Source organism: Onychostruthus taczanowskii, unplaced genomic scaffold (assembly GCF_017590055.1).
Source record: "Onychostruthus taczanowskii isolate IOZ18803 unplaced genomic scaffold, ASM1759005v1 scaffold23, whole genome shotgun sequence".
NCBI classification, from domain to species: Eukaryota; Metazoa; Chordata; class Aves; order Passeriformes; family Passeridae; genus Onychostruthus; species Onychostruthus taczanowskii.
In genome coordinates, this window is record NW_024499573.1 from 2,002,251 (window position 1) to 2,024,101 (window position 21,851).

The following is a 21,851-nucleotide window of genomic DNA, read 5'->3' on the forward strand; positions in this document are numbered from 1 at the left end:
CAACAGAGAGAAATGCCAACAGGCTGGAGAGGTCAGAGTTGGAGTCACCCTGAGGCCAGGAATCCTTTTCCTGCCTGTGCTCAGGCCACAGGTTGAGCCTTTCCTGGTGCAGTGCTGCTGCACAGCATCACAGGTGAATCTATTTGTGGCATCCTCTGCATTCACAGCAGATGGGGGCATCCAATAGTTTTGGCATTCCCAGAGCTCCACCGCTGCCAGCGGGACACTGTGGGGGAGGCAGATCTGCGCACAGAGATGCCCTGGCTGTGCACAGGGATTGTGTGGTTAGTGGCATTGCCAGAAGGCACTTTGTGGGGTGCAGGCGTGGCTCCTGCAGCCCAGCCAGCTTTTGGGAGCACTGCTGTGTGCCAGGAGCCGTGCAGGTGCCTTCACAGCCAGGTGGGATGCAGCCGCTCCGCTTGGGCACGGCACATGGGCCTTGTGCGCGTGAGGCTCTGGCTGCTTAGCAACTGCATAATAGGGCTGTCCCAGAAGAACACACCGTCTGTTTAGTCTATAAATGTAAAATATCCATTTTAAATCTGCACAGTACATCCTAAAGAACACTGGAGCACTCTGTTTTTATAATGCCAGGGCTATTTGGCATTGTCAGAGCAGCACGGCCCCAGCACAGTAGCGGTGCCAGAGGTGTCTGTCAGACTGTGACTGCTCAATGCATTGACCCCTTCATCCAGCGAAAGCTCCCTCTGATTTTCCTCCTGTCCTTCCTGTCCTGATTCGCTCTGTAGAGAGCATCATCAGCCATGAAATTGTTTCATTTTCAGTCAGTTTAATTAAATATCAGTGGTTTGGAAACTAAAATTTTATAGTGTGTATAAGAAACAAGTGTAAGTTTCAAACATGCACAAGCAACACAGTTCTTAAAAATATGTTTCTTAATCTCAGATGTCTTCTTTTATAATACATTTGCTAAGAAGCTGTAATCCAAATCAGACAGACAAAATAGCAGATTGCAAGTATATGAAATCATGGGATAGCTTTGCTAAACAATCCACATTTCTGTTTTTCTATTCCTTAAAAAAATATTTTTATGCAATATATATCTATATTCAATATAAATATATATATTTATATATATATTCAACAATTTTTACTTCACTTAAAATGTAATCAGCTGAATGTCAAGCACCTTCTAGGTTTTCTCAGAGTAAATAGTTTGGCATGTTAGCTTTTCAGTTTGATCTCATGAAATGGTAAGTCAGGAGTAGTAAGAAAACGGAAATTAACGTGTGGCTATGTCTACTTTTCAGTCAGTGACAGATATCTACATTGGGAGTAGATAGGCTACATTTAGCTCAAAAGCTTCCATGAAGAGCATTCTTATGCTGGGAAAAAAACCAAACAACAACAACAACCAAAAAAAAAGTAAATGCAAGGAAAAATAATTTTTAATTAATTATCTTCATTTTTCCTGAAAAAGAGAGTCAAGTGTTTAATCAGCATGATAATTTAAAAAACATGTCACTTAGGTGAAAAAAGCATCCATATTCATGGACATATACATTGCTTTCTTCAAATAAAGTCTGCAAATGGATTTGGTCCAAGGGTTTCTATCCACCGGGTAATTATGTTTTAAAACTGTCTCTCCCATAAACAGTCCTGCTGTTTTGTGAACAGACTGACCTATGAGCAGTCAAGCCCAAAACGTCTTTCCAAGTTGCAGAGGTATTGGCAGACTGAAGCAGTTTTGTTTGTTTTGCTTTCACATCCACCCAATACAACTTTACATACACTTAGTACCATTCAGATTTCTTGATTTCCAGTCATTTCTCCACTTCACTCAGTGCACAACAGTCTTTGTTTTACAGGCATCTGAAGGACCCCGAGTTCTGCATCTGGAAATCTGTTTTGATTACTAACCTGAAATACCCGTATTTAATCCAGGCTTGCATGAAACTAAAGGAGATTTAGAGATAGAACACAAGAGAGTTGGATATTAAGGTAATGCTAGGTGCAAAAAAAGGTTTTTTAATGTGTTAAAAGATCCTTGCATACTTTACTGTGCAGTGTTTGAGTTGGATTCATTATGTCAGTATGACAGCTGGATTTCACTCCTTTGTTGGGGTATTGACAGACATCCCACCCAGCACCAACTGGTGGAGAACTGGCCAATGTGGCTATTCACTGCTGCTTTCTCCCATCCGTCTCTTTTCTGTAGCTCCCATTTATCTGCCAGAAGAGCAGCTTGTACTCACCAGCTCTTTGGTCTGCTTCAGACAAATTCAGCTAGGAGCACTAGAGAGAGCTATCGGTAAGGGTGATGATCCATAACAGGGCAGGGATGAGGGGGATCAGGTACAACTTTCACTAGTCTTGGAATTATTCCAACTTCCAACACTGCTGCAGTCTAAAAGCTATTTTGAGAACTTCACACAAAAATAAGTCTTGGTCAGCAAGGTTGGTGAATATAGTGACAATGACATCATTAGTTCTTCTGGACAGAAAATGTGTATGGAAATTCAGCATTTCCAAATGTTATTTATTCCAATTTTGTTACACAAAACTTTGTACTACAGAGGCACTGATGTTAATGCAGTACTGTTATGTTAACGCAGCATTTGAACTAATGGCACACAGCAGCAAGTTTTAGGATCATTCTGAATGACATTTTTAATGTGGAACATCCAGCTTAAAAATCAGAGCTGACAGTAGTTCTATAAGTTTTTCCTTGCAGCCTGCTCAGTGATCATCTAATCTTACCTTCTGTCTGAGGATCTAATTCTTGTGCATTCTCCATGCCTGGGTCACCTTTGATCTTCTGACACTGTGAACCATTAATAGTAAGGCTTACACCGTTGACTTCTTTTCTAGTGGTGACTACATATTCCTTTGATTGAATATAAATTTTGGTTATAATATGTATAGTGCCCTAACAGGGAAAATGTCTGCATCACCTTGTCGTTGCAGTGATCTAACTTCAGCCTGGCAAATTTGCAGTTCTTTAAACTTTGCTCTTTAGATGTACTGAGTCAAGTTCAGTGGTGTCAGCTCGTCACAATACCATCAAAATTCTTTAAAACTGAGGAGATTTTGGCAAAAGTATTAATTTTGCAATTTTAGCCTGCTATAATGGTGTTTAGTATGAACAAGTTGCACCAAGTGTTAACTATGTACAAGGAGTATACTGTTTTTAGACATATGAAATTATGATTAATAATAATCTTTAATCTTCCTGGCTTTAATTTATAGAATTAAAGACACTGATTTTAGCAATGCTGTTCTGGGTCTACATCAGAGTAAGACAGTTCCTTGCTGTGTTTTATCTTAGGAAGCGACTGTTGGCATTGCCCAAATAAATTGTTCTTTGAGGGCCTCTGCATATTCCCACTGGTAACTCTTAGTGACCTAGTCAGGGTCAAGCTAAGATATGATTCTCTCTCATATCACTGTATGAGAAACCTTGCTTGAGCATGATATTGAGCACTCCACTTACTGAGCACTCCATTTACTGCGTGCATGTAAATGTATATACTTGAGCACATCTCTGGCTGCAAAAGTTGCCATCTTTATGGGTGCTAAGAGGCAATACAGGTTGCTCCATAGAGTGTCATTATCTATCTACCAGTTATTGCTTTCTGTAGAGGGATGTACCTCATGTTCTGCACACATAATTTGCCCACAAGCTCGTAGACTGCCACTAGACTCAGAAGGAACTTGTACCCATCAAAACTGGCTGAAGACTGACGCCCAGCCAGTCTCTCCTAGTTATGTCTGTTCCTTCTTATTCTTTCTTCTTTTCAGGACAGGAATGTGAAATGTGGATCTCAGAACCCACAGAAACATAGTACTTCAGAGGCTCTGAGAACATGAAGTTCAGCCTTTGCACTCTGCTGCTTTGGCATGTGAAGTAACCATGTAACTGCAGCCCCTTCTTGACTCAAGGCCATCCTTGGCCACTAACTGCTGCAAGGGCATATGCTCAGTGCGTGCAGATGCCCAAGCAGATTTAAGGCCAGATTTAAGAAATATTGCCAGGAATTAACTCCTAAGAATCCAACCTATTCTGCAATAATGTACCCCAATGTTTAAGGAAGGAAAGGTGACAGTGGCCTTGTGAATGTCCATAAGGCTTTGCCGGTCCAGGCTAGATTCATGAGGAGAAATGTCTCCTGCCCTGCAAGTGCAGTCATGTGTACCTTGCTCTGTCTCCTCAGCCTACACTTTTTTACTGCTTGTCTGTCCCTGCTGTGACGTCTGCAGTTTGGGATCAGAAGCCCTTGCTGTGGAGCTCAGGGCAGCACCAGGCAGAGCACTGGGCACTACCACTGCTAAGAGCAGCCCATCCTCTCCCCGCTTCTTGTGTGTGCCTCGACAGGGTCAGAGCGTGATTGAAGAGTGAGAGATGCACAACAGCAGAGAAGGCTTGAAATTAAATAGCCTTTACTGCTTTTTCTTAACTAGTCTCACTCTGGCACAGACTCTTGCCTTAGGGGGGTGTTCCAGTGCAATAGCAGTGACCTAAAGCTACTGATCTACCTACTGAAACATGCAGGGAGGAAAATTTATCTCAAAAATAATGATATGAGAATATCTGGGCTGCAAATAAATGTTTGTAAAATATCTACATTAATATTATAAGAATGAGGACGTTAATTTTTTTTCTGACTAAAACTGTAGCTTTTTTTCTGAAGTACTGAATTCTACACAGAAACAAAAAAGTGGAAAAATCCTGGTGGGTGAGACCTTCATCTCTCCTCTCATTTATTACTAGTACCAATCGAGTAGCTGTCCTAATTAAAAAGAACTTGCCCTTTCAAACAGAGGAGCTGAATTCTGATCCAAATGGCCTTGTAGAAAAGAAATTGGTGAATGAAGTCATTACTCTAATTAACATTTATGCTCCTGATGTTAACAATGTACTTGTAAAAGGAACCTGTAGCATAGACATTACTCTTTAACCATCTAATGATCTGGCATGGGTACTGATTTTTGTTGCCCTTTGGTTATCAGTTCAGACAGATCTGCCAGGGGTAATTGCATTGTAAATAAGACATCTCAAGAAATTCACTAATGAGCTAATGAACAATAGTTATTTGTAAGACGAAGCTGATAATGCTTATGTAGACAAATGATGTATTTATGTGTTCTGTGTTCCACACGTGACCATTCAACAGTAACTAGGTTACAATGTCTTAGCTGTTGCTGAATCTACTCCAGAGTTTTATCTTCCATTTTCCAGGAAGTCCCTGGAAGGTTATTTCTGTGATTTCTAATTCACAGAACTGCAGTTTGGAGCCCTGCATTTCTATTTGACTTTGTTTATATATTTCTTGTCTCCCTTAGCATAAATCATAATGACAGCCTAATTGGTTTACATTTCTGAAGTGGTTTGAAATGTGAAGTGTTGTGTAAGTGTTCAAGGTTGTTATTGCTTTGTGACTCTTCCCAACCATTTTCTGTCCAGAATGAAAATTAAAGAGAAATTACTTTCCATTTACGTGAGTAAATATAGTGAATCTTGTCATAAGTAATCACTCAAAGATCACCAAAAAAACCCCTTTGTTTCACAGAATTGCACTTTTTAAATGCTTGAACTTTGCATTTCCTTCATAACACAGTAAGTCCATTAGCTTCAGTGGAAATATTTGATTTACAGTCATGAAAAAGGAGAATCACATCCTTGATACCTTTGAGAGGAGAGCTTCACGGTGGAATAAGGTTGTGGAAAACACAGGTCTTCTCTGAAGATTTAGCTATAATTAAAACACTGGGGCATTTGATAAACTTAGAATTTCAGATCATTACATGTTTAGTCCAGAGGAGGGATTTGCATAGTTGTAGCAGAATTTTACAGATTGGAAGATTCCTATCATTCATAGATGCATAGTGTAGCTAAATAATTTACATATACCAAACTGATTTTTTGTTTTCCATAGAGCACCAACTCTTTCACTTTTTCATAGGACCAGACCAGTGCTTAGTATTAGCAGAGAATTTTTATTAGGTTCAGTTTTCAAAAAATAAAAAGATAGATGCATTTCATTTTCTTTGTTGCTTCTGCTGGCTCACAGGGCAGAGTCAAGAGGTATCCATGACATAGTAGAGAAGTCTTTTACCCCAGAACAGGATTTTAGGATCAGAAGTGAAGCAGGCAGGCAGGCAAAACAAGGACAGCCAACAAAAGGTATCCTGGGGCAACACAGTGTGTCAATGAGAAAGAGAGTGATAAGAAACACTTGGACAGTTGTGCGTGTTGGCTTCAATCTGTAATGACTGTGCAGACCACACTTCAAAAACATTTGGCTGTCCTTGACAGAGAATGAAAAGAGCACAGATTTTTCAGCTACCTCTTTTTTCTTTTTTTTCCCCACAGTGGACTTGGTGAATAGCAACTCATTTACTTTACTTCTGTTTAAATTATTTGTCTAATGGCCTTCAGGCAGTTATTAGATATCATCTTTCAGAGACAAAATGAAAACTCTTCATTTTTTTACAACTGCTCTTTTTGCTGTTGGTCTGATGGATCTACAAATCTCACTGTTTTAAACAACATTTCTATTGTGTCTTTCTAGTGTAAATTAAGGGCAACCTTGCCACCATCAACTCCAATAACCCCTAATTCAGTCAGCACTGGCAGCTGCTGCATTTCTGCAGTACTGGGCATGCAGAGACCTCCATGACCTTGGGACCAAAGTGTCACTTGGTGCCTAAATTCTGTCAGAGTCAATAAATGAGTGGAAAGCACCTATTTTTACCCCACTTTCCCAGCAGTTCTATCCACGCTCAGAGATTGAATAATACGAGTTGGCCAAGTGGCAAAATGTCCGGGCTCTGATGGTGTTTATGACTATTTCTTTACAACCTCTGGCCACTTTCTTGTTCACCTCATGTCCAAAGAAAAGAATCAGTGGAAGGTCAGACTTTATTTAATGTCTCACCTTGCCCTCCCAGTGGTGGCTTAGCTCGTGAGTGAAGGTGACCCTCCATTCCTTCTTTTGGGAGAATGATGTTGTGAAGTTTGTAATTTGTGGGGTCTGATGAAAAGCATGCCAGAATGCCTCATTATACAGGTTAGGAGCAAAAACTAGGAGAAAAGACTCATCAAGCATGACCAAGCTTTTTCATTACAAACTTCAAAACTCTTTCTTTCTTGTTTTTGTTTGGGTTTTTTTTTCCCCTACTAATATGTGATAAACTCACCTCAGGCACTATCAATTACTTCATTCCTTGATATCTCTTAGTTTGTGTCTAATCAGAAATTTTCGGAATGATTAAAAAATAATTAGTTTTTAAACCTTCTTTTTCCTCCCTGGTTTAACATTGTGTTTTAACACTTGTAGGTTGTGTGGTTTCAGGACAGGTTCTTGTGGTTTTGGACTGCCTCATCATAGATCTTTATGTAGTAACTGAGCTCTGGAGGAGCTAAAATGTCCTTTTGTAGCACAAGACCTCATTGGCAGTAAAGTTATGGATTAAAACTCCCATGAGAAAGGTAAAGCTCTATATCTCAGTCATCTCAGGAGCAAGGTGGTAGACAGAATAGTGAGGTAAAAAGACAGAATAGTGAGGTAAAAAATACCACTGTAGGAAGAGTTATCCCACTGGCTTTAAGGAAAACAAGGAACACAGAGCCTCCATTAAGTGTTAGTTATAGCATAGTATTTTGGCTTTATAATTTCAAATTACCTTAAAAAACACCTGATGATTCACACTCATATGGCAAAATAACAATCTGTTAATGAAAACAGAAATTATGTCATTTTTTTTCTCTGGTTTGGTTTTTGATTTTTTTTTTTTTTGGAAGTTTGTTTGTTCTTTTTTTGTACCTGGAATCACTGTGAGTCTCTGAGTCTCTGGTCTCTGAGAAGTATTGTTATTAATTCTGACAACTCCTTAAGGAAAGACCAATAGGGAACATCACATTTATTCATGTCGTGCAAGATGGCTATCCAGGACAATCCGCAGATGCCTTTTTAGGCACAAAAGGAAAGGATTCCCTACATACCTCTCCAATTGGCAAGATAACTTTCTCTGGTAGCAGCTTGAATAAATGAATACAAAAACTGATTGACTACAGGGATCTCTTTTCTTCCTCAGGTTTGAAGAAACTGTCAGATGAAATTAACAGTCTAGAGTATCTTCACAAGGTTGTCAAGGCAGTTGGAGGCAGATTTCCAGCTATAACACAGAGAAAATGCCACTCTGAAAATGTACAAGGTGTCTATAAACACAGCTTTTAAAATAAGCTTAAAGTCCTCTGAAGAAAAAAAAAAAAAGAAGAAGGAGAACACAGTAGTGATCAAACCACAGGTGGGGGCATTAATCCAGCTTCTTATGTCAGGCAAAAGACAGATCACACAATTCTCATGACTGTAAGACCTCTGCAGTATCATTTTTGAATAAACTTCACCTGGCCCTACACATGGCATTTTCAGATAAATCTGTAGTAACTATGGATTGGTTTAACATATGGGTGATCTCTCAGAAACTTCTGGTATAGTGACTCTATGTTCTTGAAATTCATTCCCATATTTTAACCAAAGCTTTATCTGAAAAACTTGGCATATCCTTTCCTTCATACCAGCTTCTACAGAAATAAGTTAATTTGTACAACAGAAATGCATTTTATTTTTATTATAGGAAGCTTATAATTTTACTTGCTTTTGTTAGAACATCTTTTATTTCTGGGACTTTTTTCTCTTAAAAAATTCTGGGCCAATGCTGCATGCAATAAAGTTCTTAACTACACAATGAGCACTGCATGACATTTGATTCCTTTAGTTCGGTTAATTACTGTAACTTTGCCTATTATTTAGCAGAAGGAAGCTGCTACTATACAGTGAGATATCTGCAGCAATGTCAGTATCACTCTAGAAAGAATAGTAATTTGCAACAAAATGGCTCTCTGATTTGCATTAATCAGTAATAAATTTCATCTAACATGATTACTTCCCTTAGACTTATATTTTTTCTCTTTTTTAAGCCTTCTGAACCTTCAGAAACGCTAATTTCTGTGGCCCAAATTGAACTAGATGAAATTTTCTCTAGAAATGTTCTTAGACTCTTCTCATCTTTCCAGATAATTTGTAAGGGTGTAAAACCATGTAGGCACTACTGTCAAAAAGGAGGGACTCTGCTGCAAGCTGTTCTCTAATATGGTAAAGGCTTTTTACTTCTACAAAAATCTTAGCCATAATATATAAAATATAGAAAGGGAAGCAGAAAATCTTATCATTTTCTTAGCCTAAATCTTTAAATGAAGGAACAAAGTAATAGTGTGATTTAGTGTGTTGGGTCTGAATTAAGGGTCTGAATCATGTCCTCTAACCTTGGTAAGCTGAAAGGTGTCTGGACCTTCTTTTAAAGTAACAACCAAAACCCAAGTACACTTCCAGTTGTCAATTAAGCTCATCTAAAATCACTACCAGGGCGGATGGCAGGAGTCAGTTAATTGTTTTAGATAGTGAACTTCTAAGCAGGAAAAGTGAAAATAGCTAAAAACCCACTCTCTGCATAACTTAGGGATCATACACATTTGGGTACAGGTGATTACTCAAGGGTCCCATCCAGACAACAACAGCCAGATTACAACAAAAATGATAAGTGTCATGGGAAGAAGTATCTTGGAATCTGTGTTTAGCTGCAGCAAAGAACACACTGTTTAGGAATTGAACCATGTTTCTTTTCTGTAAAAGCAGAGGCTTCAGATTATACTACTGATTTATAGAAGATGAGGTCAGATGACAGAATTGCTTTAAAGTGTTCAGAACCCTATAAAACATTGCTAATGTATTTATCAAGCTGTATTGTTGCATAGTCTTGTTCCAATAGCCTGCATTCATACCTTTGTGATTCCCACTTTTGAAGTCCAAATTCCATTTTGTATTAATTATTCAATCCTGTCTCTTTGTCCATGATTTTCCTTAAGTATGTAGGAGTAGCCTTTTCAGGAGGTCTGTCTAGATTTTTCTTATGGTACACTGTGCTCAGCAAAAGATCAAATCATGAAAGTTAAAGGTCATTTCATGTTTGCTGGTGGTTGGGAGATGCGTGATGATGTGCAGTGTGTGGAGCACTCTGCTGCATCTGATTAGCAGTCCTCTCTCTTCTAGGCCATTATCTAAAATTGATGTGTTCTGCTTCTCAGAAAGAAATACAAACTTGAAGAATATTTGGGAGAAATAAGGTCAGGACCTTAATCTTAGAGGAATTTTAATGCAAGACAGTTCCCTCTGTGTAGCCACCTCCACCTGGACTTAACACAGGATGGTTTATAGTTACTTTATCTGAAAGGTATTTACACCTTCAACCCATGGGATTCCCACATCTGACAGGAGAACTGTTATTTCCCAGCTGTGAGAGATTTAGTGCTCAAGAGGATTGTATCTCTTCACATGGTTTGGTCTTGGTAGAAATTAAAGGGATGATGAAAACAGTCTGGGTTGTACCTGATTTTGTAAAGGCGAAATTGTTGTCTACTTGCTTCTTGTACTCTTACACAGAGCTTTAGGTATTAGTCTTGCATACGTGCCAAAATTTGTAGATGGGCAATCAGCTAAAAGATTAATTAGCAAAATCTAAGGAATGCAGAGTATTTAAAGGAAAAAGCCACCCTAGTATTTAAAAAGGTATGAGAAAAAAAATAATAATTAAAAGGAAAAGCAGCTATGTAAAATGGGACTATGGAAACAGTGATGAAGTAAACTTAGAAGTTTGAACTCTCTGAAATACACTAAAGTGTAAAGTGAGATCTCTGAGGAAAATATATTTTTAAAAATGAAAACTAGCTTATGTATGCCTTAATTTGGGGGTCTTCAAAATTTTCAAAATCAGACCATGCCCTATGTGTATCTGTTGCACTCTATCACCACCTTATTGTTATGAAAATTCACTTGCTACTGATATTTATCTTGAAAAATACCAATTAGGAAATAAAAAACAAACTTGTATATCCTTACTTATAAAGTCTGCCCTAGTCTGTATGGATGGAAAAGAGATGCTCTTATTGGGGCCAGTTGGTGTCCAACAGTAAGAGAACAGCAGTTTTGTCATGTTGGAAGGTTTGACAGCCCATCTTATCTCCGTCGCTGTATTTGTGAATTTAGAAACTTCCTCTTCTACTGCATTCACTGGGGGCCAGAACACTCTTGGGCAAAAATCCACAGCTATAATTAGTGTCTTAATTTTAATGTAGATGAATAGACAATCCTGAAGCCAGTTATTAAAATGTCATTACTTGACACAGAAGTTAACATATTTGCCTAATGTCTGTCACCAGAAGCTGCAGAGACCAACCCAAATGAGAATTCAGCCTGGGGAAGAGGCACAGCAGCACAAGGCATCAAATGTCCCCCTGCCCCTGGGAAACAGCTGGATAGCCCCTGCCAGAAAATGCTGAAGTGTTGCTTGGGAATGCACAGGCAATAACTCTGACCCCTCTGTTCTAGCAGAATCCCGGGATGTCCAGAAAGTATTTCTTTCAAGTAACTTGATTTATAGCTGAAGCCCAATGCAGTTAGGAAATGGAAAGGGGAGAAAAAACAGACTTTGTAACAAGTAACCCTGGGGATGTCGATATCCAGCAAGTACAGAATTAGTTCTGTGTATCATGTGTAACTCGTTCAGACAGCACTCCCAAAGTAAATAAATTTTAATCTTTATTTTCAATTCAGAATTTAATTTAACAGCAAGGCTCAGAGACCTAAGAAATCTGGACTCAAAGGCTTAGTAAGTAAAAGAAGAGCAAAGACATTTCCGGGACCTTCAGTCTTCTGTCTAAAAGAAACTAAAAGTAGCCAGAAAGATCATAGTAAAAGTATAACTTTTCTTGTGAATATTTCAGAGAACACAATAGAAGTTAAACACTGTTGTTTAAAAACATAATTGTGAATCTATATTTAGTAACCTTTTTTTTCTCTAAATTCTAGAGATATGAACTGCAATCGTTCCTATTTCTTTGCCATTTTAAAGACACAACCATGAGTAAAAATAATACCAAAGTAAATCTAAAATCTAAACACTTCAGGAGGCTTCATCTTTTAATTTCACTTTCTTTTGAGTCACAAGAAGAGTTCTGCAACTTCAATCCATCAAGCAGCTTTGCAAAACCATCATGAAAATGTATGAACCCAAGAACAAAATCTACTCACCCAACCTTACAGCAATGATTAAAAAAAACCCCCTAATTATAGTATAGTCACCCGTCAAAATAAATTACTCAGGGTGAGTGGGTGAAAAGAAGTTTGCTAGACTTCCTTAAGGAGGTGGTAATTGTCTTGGATTTTGTTAAAATACATCACTAATTATATTTTAACAAAGTCTATGTACTCTTTTCCTCTTTAGGAATTTTATAAGATGGTTGTAAGAATACAGAGGAGTGGATTTTTCAGTTTTAGACTATTCTATACTTGTGTGTTTTTACTGCAGAGCAAAACAGACATACAGAAAAATACTCTAAATTACATATACAGGTGATCAGAAATGTTAGAATAAAGTGATTTCACAGGAAGATGGCAATTGATTGGACATACCTCTGTGGCAAAGTGATTGTGTGCACAGTGAAGTGAAAGCACAGTGATACCAACATGTTTGGTTCATGGAAGTCCACAGAACATGCGTCTAAGAATTCTTTCCTGTCTTTGACATCCATTGCACACAAATGATGCTCAAGTGTTTGAATGACCATCCCTGAAAATGTTCAATAAACTTTTACTTGTGGCACTTAGGGACATGGTTAGAGGTGAATGTGGCAGTGCTGTATTAACTGTTACATTGATGATCTTAGAGGTCCTTTCCAGTCTTAACAATTGCATTGTTTAATACCAAATCCTTCAAAGAAGACATCTGCAATACCTGTTCCTAGGATATATTGTGCAGGAAAACTTCATACAAACTTTGAAAGACTACCAAACTCACATGGTCTTACCCTGCTGGTTACACTGCCAGTGTGTTGGGCCTGCCCTAAACAATACCAAAACCATGAGCTTGTTTTCTTGCTATCTTCTGGAGGTTAACAGAAAGCTACACTTAAACTTACATGCCAAGAATGCAGTGTGGACTCTACAGCATCAGACATCAGCTTGATGTCCCAGGGCTTGCAGGCTGGGGGTCATTATAGAAGGAGATATTTTTTAGTCACTTCCTGGAAGATGATTGCTCTACTTAATTACAGTTAAACACTCCATCATTTAAACACTTAGAGCCAGATAGAGTGAATATAGACCATAATAGTTCATTTCCAGACTCCAAAGCAGGTTAAGTTAGAAAAAAAATAAATATCTTGTTATGAAAAGATTGATTTTCATAGAATCATGGAATATTTTGAGTTGGAAAGGATGGTCCAACTCCCTTAGTCCAACCCCTTTCAATGAGCAGGGACATCTTCAGCTAGATCAGGTTCCTCACAGCCTTGTCCAAGTTGACCTTAAATGTTTCCAGGTGTGGAACATCTATTACCTCTCTGGAAAACTTCCAGTGTTTCTACATCCTTACAATAGGAAAATGTCTTCCTTATTATCAAGTCTGAATCTACCCTCTTTAAAACCATTATCCCTTGTCCTATTGCAACAGGTTTTTCTAAAAAGTCATCTTTTTAAGCCTCCTTTACATACTGACTGGCCACAATAATGTCTCCCTGGAGTCCTCTCTTCTCCAGGGTGAATAACCCCAACTCTCAGCCTGTCCTCACAGGAGTCGTGCATCATTTTTGTGTCTCTCCTCTGGACTTGCTCCAACGGGTCCATGACTTTCTTGTGCAGAGAATCCCAGAGGTGGATGCAGCACTGCAGGTCTGGTCTCAGGACAGCAGAGCAGAGGGACAGGATCCCCTCCCTTGTCCTGCTGGTCGCACTACTTTGGATGCAGCCCAGGATGCAGTTGATTTTCTGGACTGTGGGTGTTCATTGCCAGGTCATGTCCAGATTTTCTCCCATCAGCACCTCCAAGTCCTTCTGGCAGGGCTGCTCTCAATCTGTTCATCCCCCACCTGTGCTGACACTGGGGTTGTCCCACCACAGCTGCAGCACCTTGCAGTTGGTCTTGTTAAACCTCATGAGATTCCCATGGCCCATTTCTGGTCCAAGTTCCTTTGGATGGCACCCTGTTCTTTAGGTGTACCAACCAAACCACTCAGTTTGATGTCATCTGCAAACATGCTGAGAGAACACACAGTCCCACTGGTGGTGTCACTGATGAAGATATTAAACACTATTTTTCCCAATATGGACCCCTGAATGGGGAGGGGGGGTGACAACACCAGTTGTCACCAGTCTTCATCTGGATACTGATTATAAACAGACATAAATTATCAACAGAGGTTTCTTGTTGTATGCAGTTGCCTTCTAGTAATAAATAAATTCAGCCATCTTTTAATCAAATTATAAAATATTCATATTTGTTCACATTATTATTTTATAGAAAATTAAGCTAATTTCTGCCTACCTAAAACTCTAATACCATTGTAATAATTAATAATACCATTGTAATCTATTACGTTTCCATATGTATCTGTTTGTGAATTGTTAAAATATCAAATGTAACTCAAATCTAGGCAGCAATTATATTTCAGAGTACTTCCCCTTAGTTTATTATCAGTAGTCAGTGATCACAAAAGCAAATATGTAGAGGTTTAACATTCGTCATAACATTTCAGTTTTTCTCATAACTGAAAAATAAGGTTTGTCTTTCATTTCCTAGAGTTGTGGCTGACTCACACAATTTTGACTGATACTTCAGCAATTCAAAGCTGTATAAACAAAAAAGACAGATCAATCTAAATGAGGATGCTGAATAAGCAGAGGCAGATGTGTATTTGTAGCTGGGTATTGTTTCATCTTGCTCTAAAAATAAGTGTGAAAAGGAATGTGTCTCTGCTCTGGGCTCAGAAAGTGAGTCACACCATAGCTGGAAGTATTCGTCCTAAAAGCTTCTGACTCTGGCACACCTCTTGTTTTCTGTCTGGTTTTTCATTTTTACTATAATTTCCTAATTCCTCATCACTATTTTAACTTTTCATAATACATTTTTAAACTAGAGTTTTTAATTTCTTTTGTGAGCTCAGTGGAGCTTCAGGAGCAAAGGGTGCTCTCAGCAGTGGTCCCCTTTCTCCACAACCTGGTGGCTCAGGCTGGCCTGGGCCAGGAGCTAAAGGAGCACCTCCTCCTCCACAGCCTCGAGTGCAGACCTGGCACAGAGCCCTTCCTCTCCCTTCTCTCTCCAAGAGGAGATGTCCACTCTATGCTGCATTTTGCATCTTGGAGTGCAGACCTGGCACAGAGCCCTTGCTCTCCCTTCTCTGTCCAGAAGGACGGCAAGAGGAGATGTCCACTCTATGCTGCATTTTGCATCTTTCCTCACAGAAAGGGAGAGGGGCTGGGAAGGCCAGGCAGAGGAAAATGGGTGTAGGTCAGTCCCTGCACAAAGAGCACAAAGCAGAGCACGACACGGAGGCACATTTATAACTGAGCCCAGTAGCTGGGATCACTGGGTGTTAAGGACATCAATATAGGCACTCTCAGTAAATCTGAGTCTTGTCATCATTTCAGCATCAGGATTTTTCTGCTTCTTTACTACTACCCAAGTGCTCTTTTTTTTCTTCCTCAAAGGCTTACTTTTTCTCAGGAAGCTAGGATATTGCTACATCATCAAACATTTTATCAATAAAATAAAAGTCTTACTACATCTTGACATAGGTGAACTAAAGTTAAGGAAAAAAATAAGCTGATTCCTCCTCCTTATTTCCTCATTTTTCTGCTTCTTGTGACTTTCTGACTTCCTGATCTGGTTTCTGTCATCAGAGCAAGCCTACCCATTAATTTGTCTGACTCTTCCCTGTAGAATCAGGGCGCTGATCAGGGTTCATGCAGCTCAGGGGTGGCGAGGGACACTCAGTAATTGTCACTGTGCCATGGCTTCCAAGGCACTTTGGCAGCCAAGTCAAATAGGTTAGGCCAGACCATCTTCAGCGTTCAGCTGCACTCAGAAGCAGCTGGAAGCACTAAAGCAATCAGAAGCAGCCTCCAGATGGTTTCAGCAGAGGAGCTTTTTCTGCACTGCCTGTCCACACAGAGGCTTTGATTCAGGCCCAGCACGAAGAACTTCACTAAGGCTTAAACTGACCTCTTGACTATGCAGGGTGGCAGGTAAGCATACAGACATTTTTTTGAGTACAAGGTGGAACCTGAGTAATAGAGCAGCTGCAGTTAGTCAAATGGAGGGAAAATGTCTCTACTACTGCCCCTTGGTGGATCACAGAATCACCTAGATTGGCAGAGACCTGTAAGATGTTAAGGCATAAAATACAAGAACAGGGAAGGCATGCAGAGTTACATTCTGCACTCTACAAATCTGATTGTATGGAGCTCTTGATTCAGAATTCGTACCTTTACATTTAATAGGTTTTCATGGTCTTTTTCTCTTCTGTGACTTTGTATAAATGCTGTTACTGGGTCATAAATGGTTACTGGATCATAAAACACTTAAAGTTTTATGTTGTAGGACAGAAGTATATACAGTATTTTCAGTCTGAAATCAAATGAGTTAAATCCTCTTTGGCCCCTGATCTTATATGTGCAGTTTTTTCTTATATTTTTTATATATGTGGTATTCATAGATTTTTTTTGTATGTATGAATTTTATCTCTGTCTCTCACTATTGCGTACAGTCATAGTGAAAAATTGTCTAATATTTTAAAATAACATGAGAGCATCCTTCAGTTAAAACACTTCATCTGCTATTCAGGATATTAGCATTACTGCTAATTATTACTGCACTCAATTTTGTATGACAATGACAAAACTAAGAACAAAGGAAAAAAAGCCAAGGTACTGTGCTTTAGTTTCACAGTTTGTGTCACACTAGTACAATATCCCTGGAATATATCTTCTGATATTTATGGAATCAGTGGAAATCAGTGCATATTTGACAAGTTTTGTCAAGCTTAAGGCCTCTGAGGCACTGATTGAAACTGGTAAAATGGCTTAGGCCAGGCAGCTTCATTATTGAAGAATCCTTATTCTGAAGTATTTGATATTACAGATACACAATCTCACCAATAAAGGTAACATGATCTTAGGGCAATCCAAAAGTAGACTTCCAACTGAGCACTGCTGGTTTTCAGATACTCTCAAAACAGCCTGTACTGTCAGAGCATAGAAATTTGACTGCAAACAGATCTGGTCTTGACATTCTTTGGAGGTACAGTTCTGTGAGTGGATCAATGTAGATTTCTTTTTTCCCCCTTAGACCCCAAATCCTGCTCCTCTGCTTTAACTCTGGCACTCAGGGAGCTCCCACTGTCACCCTTACAGAGCCACATCTCATTGCCCTGCTGGGGCTCTTGGTTAAACCTGCTGCCATCTCACAAAATTCTAAAAAAATCTGCACTGAGTCAAAGTTTCATTCAAACATGCCTAAGTCCAGGGTGACTATGAGTGTCATTTAACAGAGTACATATTTATTGTGAATTACAATTACAGAAACATCTGTTATTAATATTGTTTTCCTAAACTGCTGTGAAAAAATCATTGAGTATTCAGCAGTTGCAAGGCTGTCCAGTTACTTACCTGTATTGAGGTGTTCCTGTGGCTGAACGTAGCAAGTCTTTGGATACATACAGAAATACAAGTGCCAGTAATATTTTTTACTCTGCCTGCAAAATGTATGATGGTTTGTTGTGCGCGCATAACATATGCATTTATTTTTGTCGTGCCAATGTCATGCCTATGTGTGGTCACAATAATATTGTCATATTGTCATAATATTATTATATTATTTATATTTCTTTCTAGAAAGTACATGTTTTAAAAATATTATTAATTATGTTACTGATCTATTTTTAACCATATTTTCAATGAAACATTTGTGTATCAGCAAGACACTAATTTTGAGATCAGATGTGATAGAAATGCAAACATGCAGATATTGATAGATAAAATGGGACTGAGGTCCATCTAGTCTAATAATCCTTCTGACAGAAAGTAGATGACTCAGACGAAGTTTCCAGAAATTTCAGGAGACACAAATAGAGGGTAATCTGCCAGCCACTTTAAGTCTTCTCAGAATTTCTTAGTACTTGGAGATAATGTTAAGCCCTAAAGAATAAGGTTTCAACCTTATTTCCAAAGGTTTCTTTGAAAATATATTAGCCTTAATTATTACAAATTTTGAAATCATGAATAGCAAAAATTTCACAAATATGAAATACAAGATAGTGAATGTGTTACTGAAAACTGCAAATCTCTGAATAATTGGATGATTATTTACTTTCTAAGCAGGTGAGATAATTTGAGGGAGTGAAAATGACATAGCATAATAAATAATCAATACTCTCATCATAATTTTGATTCTTAAGAAACTCTTGTTTTGTGGCAAAAATGTTGCCAAACTAATTTGTCCTAACTAATGATTTGAAATAAGAGAACAGCTCCAGTATGCTACTACTTGGTCAGGTATTTGGATGAGAGGAATGTAAACTTAACCTGTTATAGTTTCAGAAATTGCTAATAAGATACTTGTTTGTGAGCATGATTGGATCACTTGTGCTACCACAAAGAAAATTTATTACCATTTCATGGAAGGTAAACATTTGATTTTGTAGAAAACATTTTGAACTATTCTTTATTTTAGCTAATGGATGTACCTCGTACATCCATTAATCTAAGACAAAAGAAGCAGCAGCAGCAGCAGCCTGTGTATTTCTGCAATCATGTGCTTTTCCTTTTCTTCTCTTTCCAGACAACTATTACGGCACTCCAAAGCCTCCAGCAGAACCGGCTCCATTGCTGTTAAATGTGACAGACCAGATCCTCCCAGGTGCCACTCCCGGGGCTGAAGGCAAACGGAAAAGGAATAAGTCTGTGAGCAATATGGAGAAGACAGGCATTGAACCACCAGAGGAGGAAGAGGAAGAAAGACCTGTGGTCAATGGCAATGACGTGACAGTAACACCAGGTCTGTTCTTCCTTCTTACTTTGCAGTGAGTTTCTGTTATTCAGAGTCCTCAGTTCCCTCCTTCTGCAGTGAGAATATGAATGTTCAGGTAAGGATGTTCTTGCAAGAGGGAAAGGCAGGAATTCTGAATATTAGGATTTCTCTGAAGACTAAAATAATTATTTAACCTCTTTTTTGGGAGTCATCTCACTTACCTCAGCTAGTGTAAAGATTTCTGTCTCTGAACTAGTCTCTTTGAACCCTCTTCATAGACCAAAGAGAAAAATACCATCTTTCTGAGCATGGATTGTGACCTGGTTTAGATTTCTATGTTAGGAAATCATTCACAAGTGCCTGTTCCTCTCTGTTGACTATAGAGGGAGTCTAGAGAACTGCAATTTGTTCAGATAAATAGTCTCTGTTTTTTGGGTCTTTTTATTCTTAAATGGTGACGCTCACAAGATTGTTCAGCATTTTATGACATGAAATTTTGTAAATTGTCATGAAGACTTAGCAATATAATGGAAGGCTAAAGTCACCATATTAACAAAGGTGTGGCAGTGCCATTAAAACTTACCTGGCAATACAATCTGGAGGACACTTTTCAGGAATGTTTCAGAGCCTGCATAAAGCTGATAAGGGTTTCAGATGTCAAGTCCTAAAAGACAATTGTTGATTTACTTCTTGGATCACAATGCTTCAGAAAAAAAAAGGGGTTCTGGGTACTGACTGGTATCTTGAGTGAAAGCACTACAGCCTATTCTGAAGCAGGTAATCAGTTTCCCCTTCCACCTCTCAGCAAGACAATATTTTATTGAACTTAATAATTCTTATCCTGAAACAGAATTTAAGAAATTATTTTGTTATTGTTTATGCAGAAAATTAAATAATTCAGATTTTTATATCATTGAGAAATATTGCTGTGAATCCTTTCTGACAAACTTAGAAACTCAGATTGTTGAAGTAGAAGTCTAGTGATCACACAGATGAGAATATAAAATGAAATATTGTGAGGCCTCTAAATGTACAGGTTACTGTGGAAGAAAAAATCTATTACCTAATCTTCTAAGCTCCGTAGAAGGGTTTTTATATTGCAAAGTCTATATATACCCATTTAATTCCTGCTTCATTACAAAGTATACTGAATTTGATATTTTCCCATCAAGGATAATTTTGCCACATGTTTTTCCTTAGCTGTTGCTTAATATTACATATAAGGGAAAATTCCTGTGCAGAACCCATCCCCTTCTACCAGGGGTATCCAGGAGCAGTGGGGTGAGAGTGCATCTGGTTCTTCCCCTTGGCTCTCCAAAGGGCTGCAGTATTGCTCCCTTGCCACTGCCACCACATGCTGCACAAGCCTTGCTCATCCCTTCCACACAAGATTGCAGCTGTTGGCATTGCTCTGGCACTTCGTGCCCTTCCTACACAGCTAGGCAGGAAAGGATGGAGCTCCTAACATCAGCACTGCTGCTGTTGCCAGGATACTTCCACAGTGAAAGAGGCAAAGGCAGGATTTGGTCTCTGATGTGTATTGTAGAAATCGTTAGAAAGATCATTCTTTGCAGTTATTCGAAATGTGCCACATAAGAGACCAGTGCTAGGGAGCAATTTCCAGGACAATATGTTTCAGCTCCAAGTGGATCAAGAGGCAATATTTACCTGCATTTTTTCCTTGAATTCTACACCTATAATATGCTTCTCCCAGGCAAATTCTGTGTGAACAATGACTAGGCAGCACACAAGAAGCAGGCGCTGGCATGTGCTGTGTAACAAAATGAAATACATGAGCATGGGTGTAAGACAGCCCACCCCCTCTTCCCCTCCTCTCCCTGCCAGAGTAAATCCTATTGGTGTGGCCAGCAGAACAAGCAGTGCCTGTGTTGGCTCTCATGGTTTTATAAGCAGTGTTTTGTTGTTCAGTTACACTGATTGAGGACTTTGGGGATTGTAGCAAAGCAGCTCTGTACATACATGCTGTGTTGCCTTTGTTGGGCAGTGTGGCTCCCACAGACCTTGTTACCGCAGTCATTTTCTCTGTCAGCTGACAGAGGCTTAGTCACCTCTAAAATGTCAGTGCATTTGCAGTTTGTGTCTTTAAACAATCAGGAAAACCAGAATATTTTAATTAATTTATTTATTTTTAAACTCCTGGTGCAGAGAGCATTTTAGTTTTTATAAAGAATCAGCAAAAGTAGGACATTTGTTATTGCCAATTCTTTTAGTAAGAGTGTTCTATTTTAAATACTTCACTTCCAGAAGGAGGCTTTTATTAATTATAAGGCTCGTGGGACATCTGAAACATTGATTCATTTTTTATAGATGCTCAGCAATTTAATGGCTTATTAACTGCATATCTGAGCCTGTCAAGTCAAGTACCTCTCTAACACATAAGACCATGAGTTTGAAATAGTAACAGATCTAATATGATTCTGAAGAAAAGAAACCCATCCTTATCAGACCAATTAGGTGATATCTGTGGTTACAGAGATATTTGTGCTTTTGGTCTGAATTTTCAGGCAACTTTTCAGTGCCTGTTGGCATAATCTGTGCAAGTGTTGAGCTTTAGCAATTTTTCATTAATACCTTCTATATGCCTGGCTTCATGTCCATCGGATTTCCCTGACACAGTTGTATATGGACAAAGTGACCATAATTGTCTGCCCAATATGTTTATTCTTTCTGATTTGTGTCACCTGCCCTCAGCCCAGAAGCCACAAGGAATCCTTCTCAGTGCTTTGGTATGGGACTTTTGGCCCTTTTAGCATAGAACCCTCTCAGTCCTTCATCCTGGATCAAGTTCTCTCAGGACAAAACAGTATAATTTGGGAGATGGGATTTATCTCATCCAGCTTTAGTAATTTATATGCCTACATGTCTTACTTTTTTCTTTGAGCAATTTGTCTCTCCTCTGTTGATATAAAATAAGAAGAAAAAAGAAATTTTTATGTGTAAGAGATCAT

The 21,851-nt window shown here is 38.8% G+C and overlaps 1 protein-coding gene across 2 annotated transcripts in view; it reads left to right on the forward strand.

The window, feature by feature from the left end:
• Window positions 1-21,851, forward strand: part of MAGI2 (membrane associated guanylate kinase, WW and PDZ domain containing 2) — a 704,176-nt gene that overhangs the window by 442,463 nt on the left and 239,862 nt on the right. For both annotated transcript variants that reach the window (XM_041405490.1, XM_041405491.1), the window contains exon 4: window positions 18,694-18,909. In XM_041405490.1, the coding sequence (XP_041261424.1) occupies window positions 18,694-18,909 (216 nt within the window). The remainder of the gene's footprint in view (window positions 1-18,693; window positions 18,910-21,851) is intronic.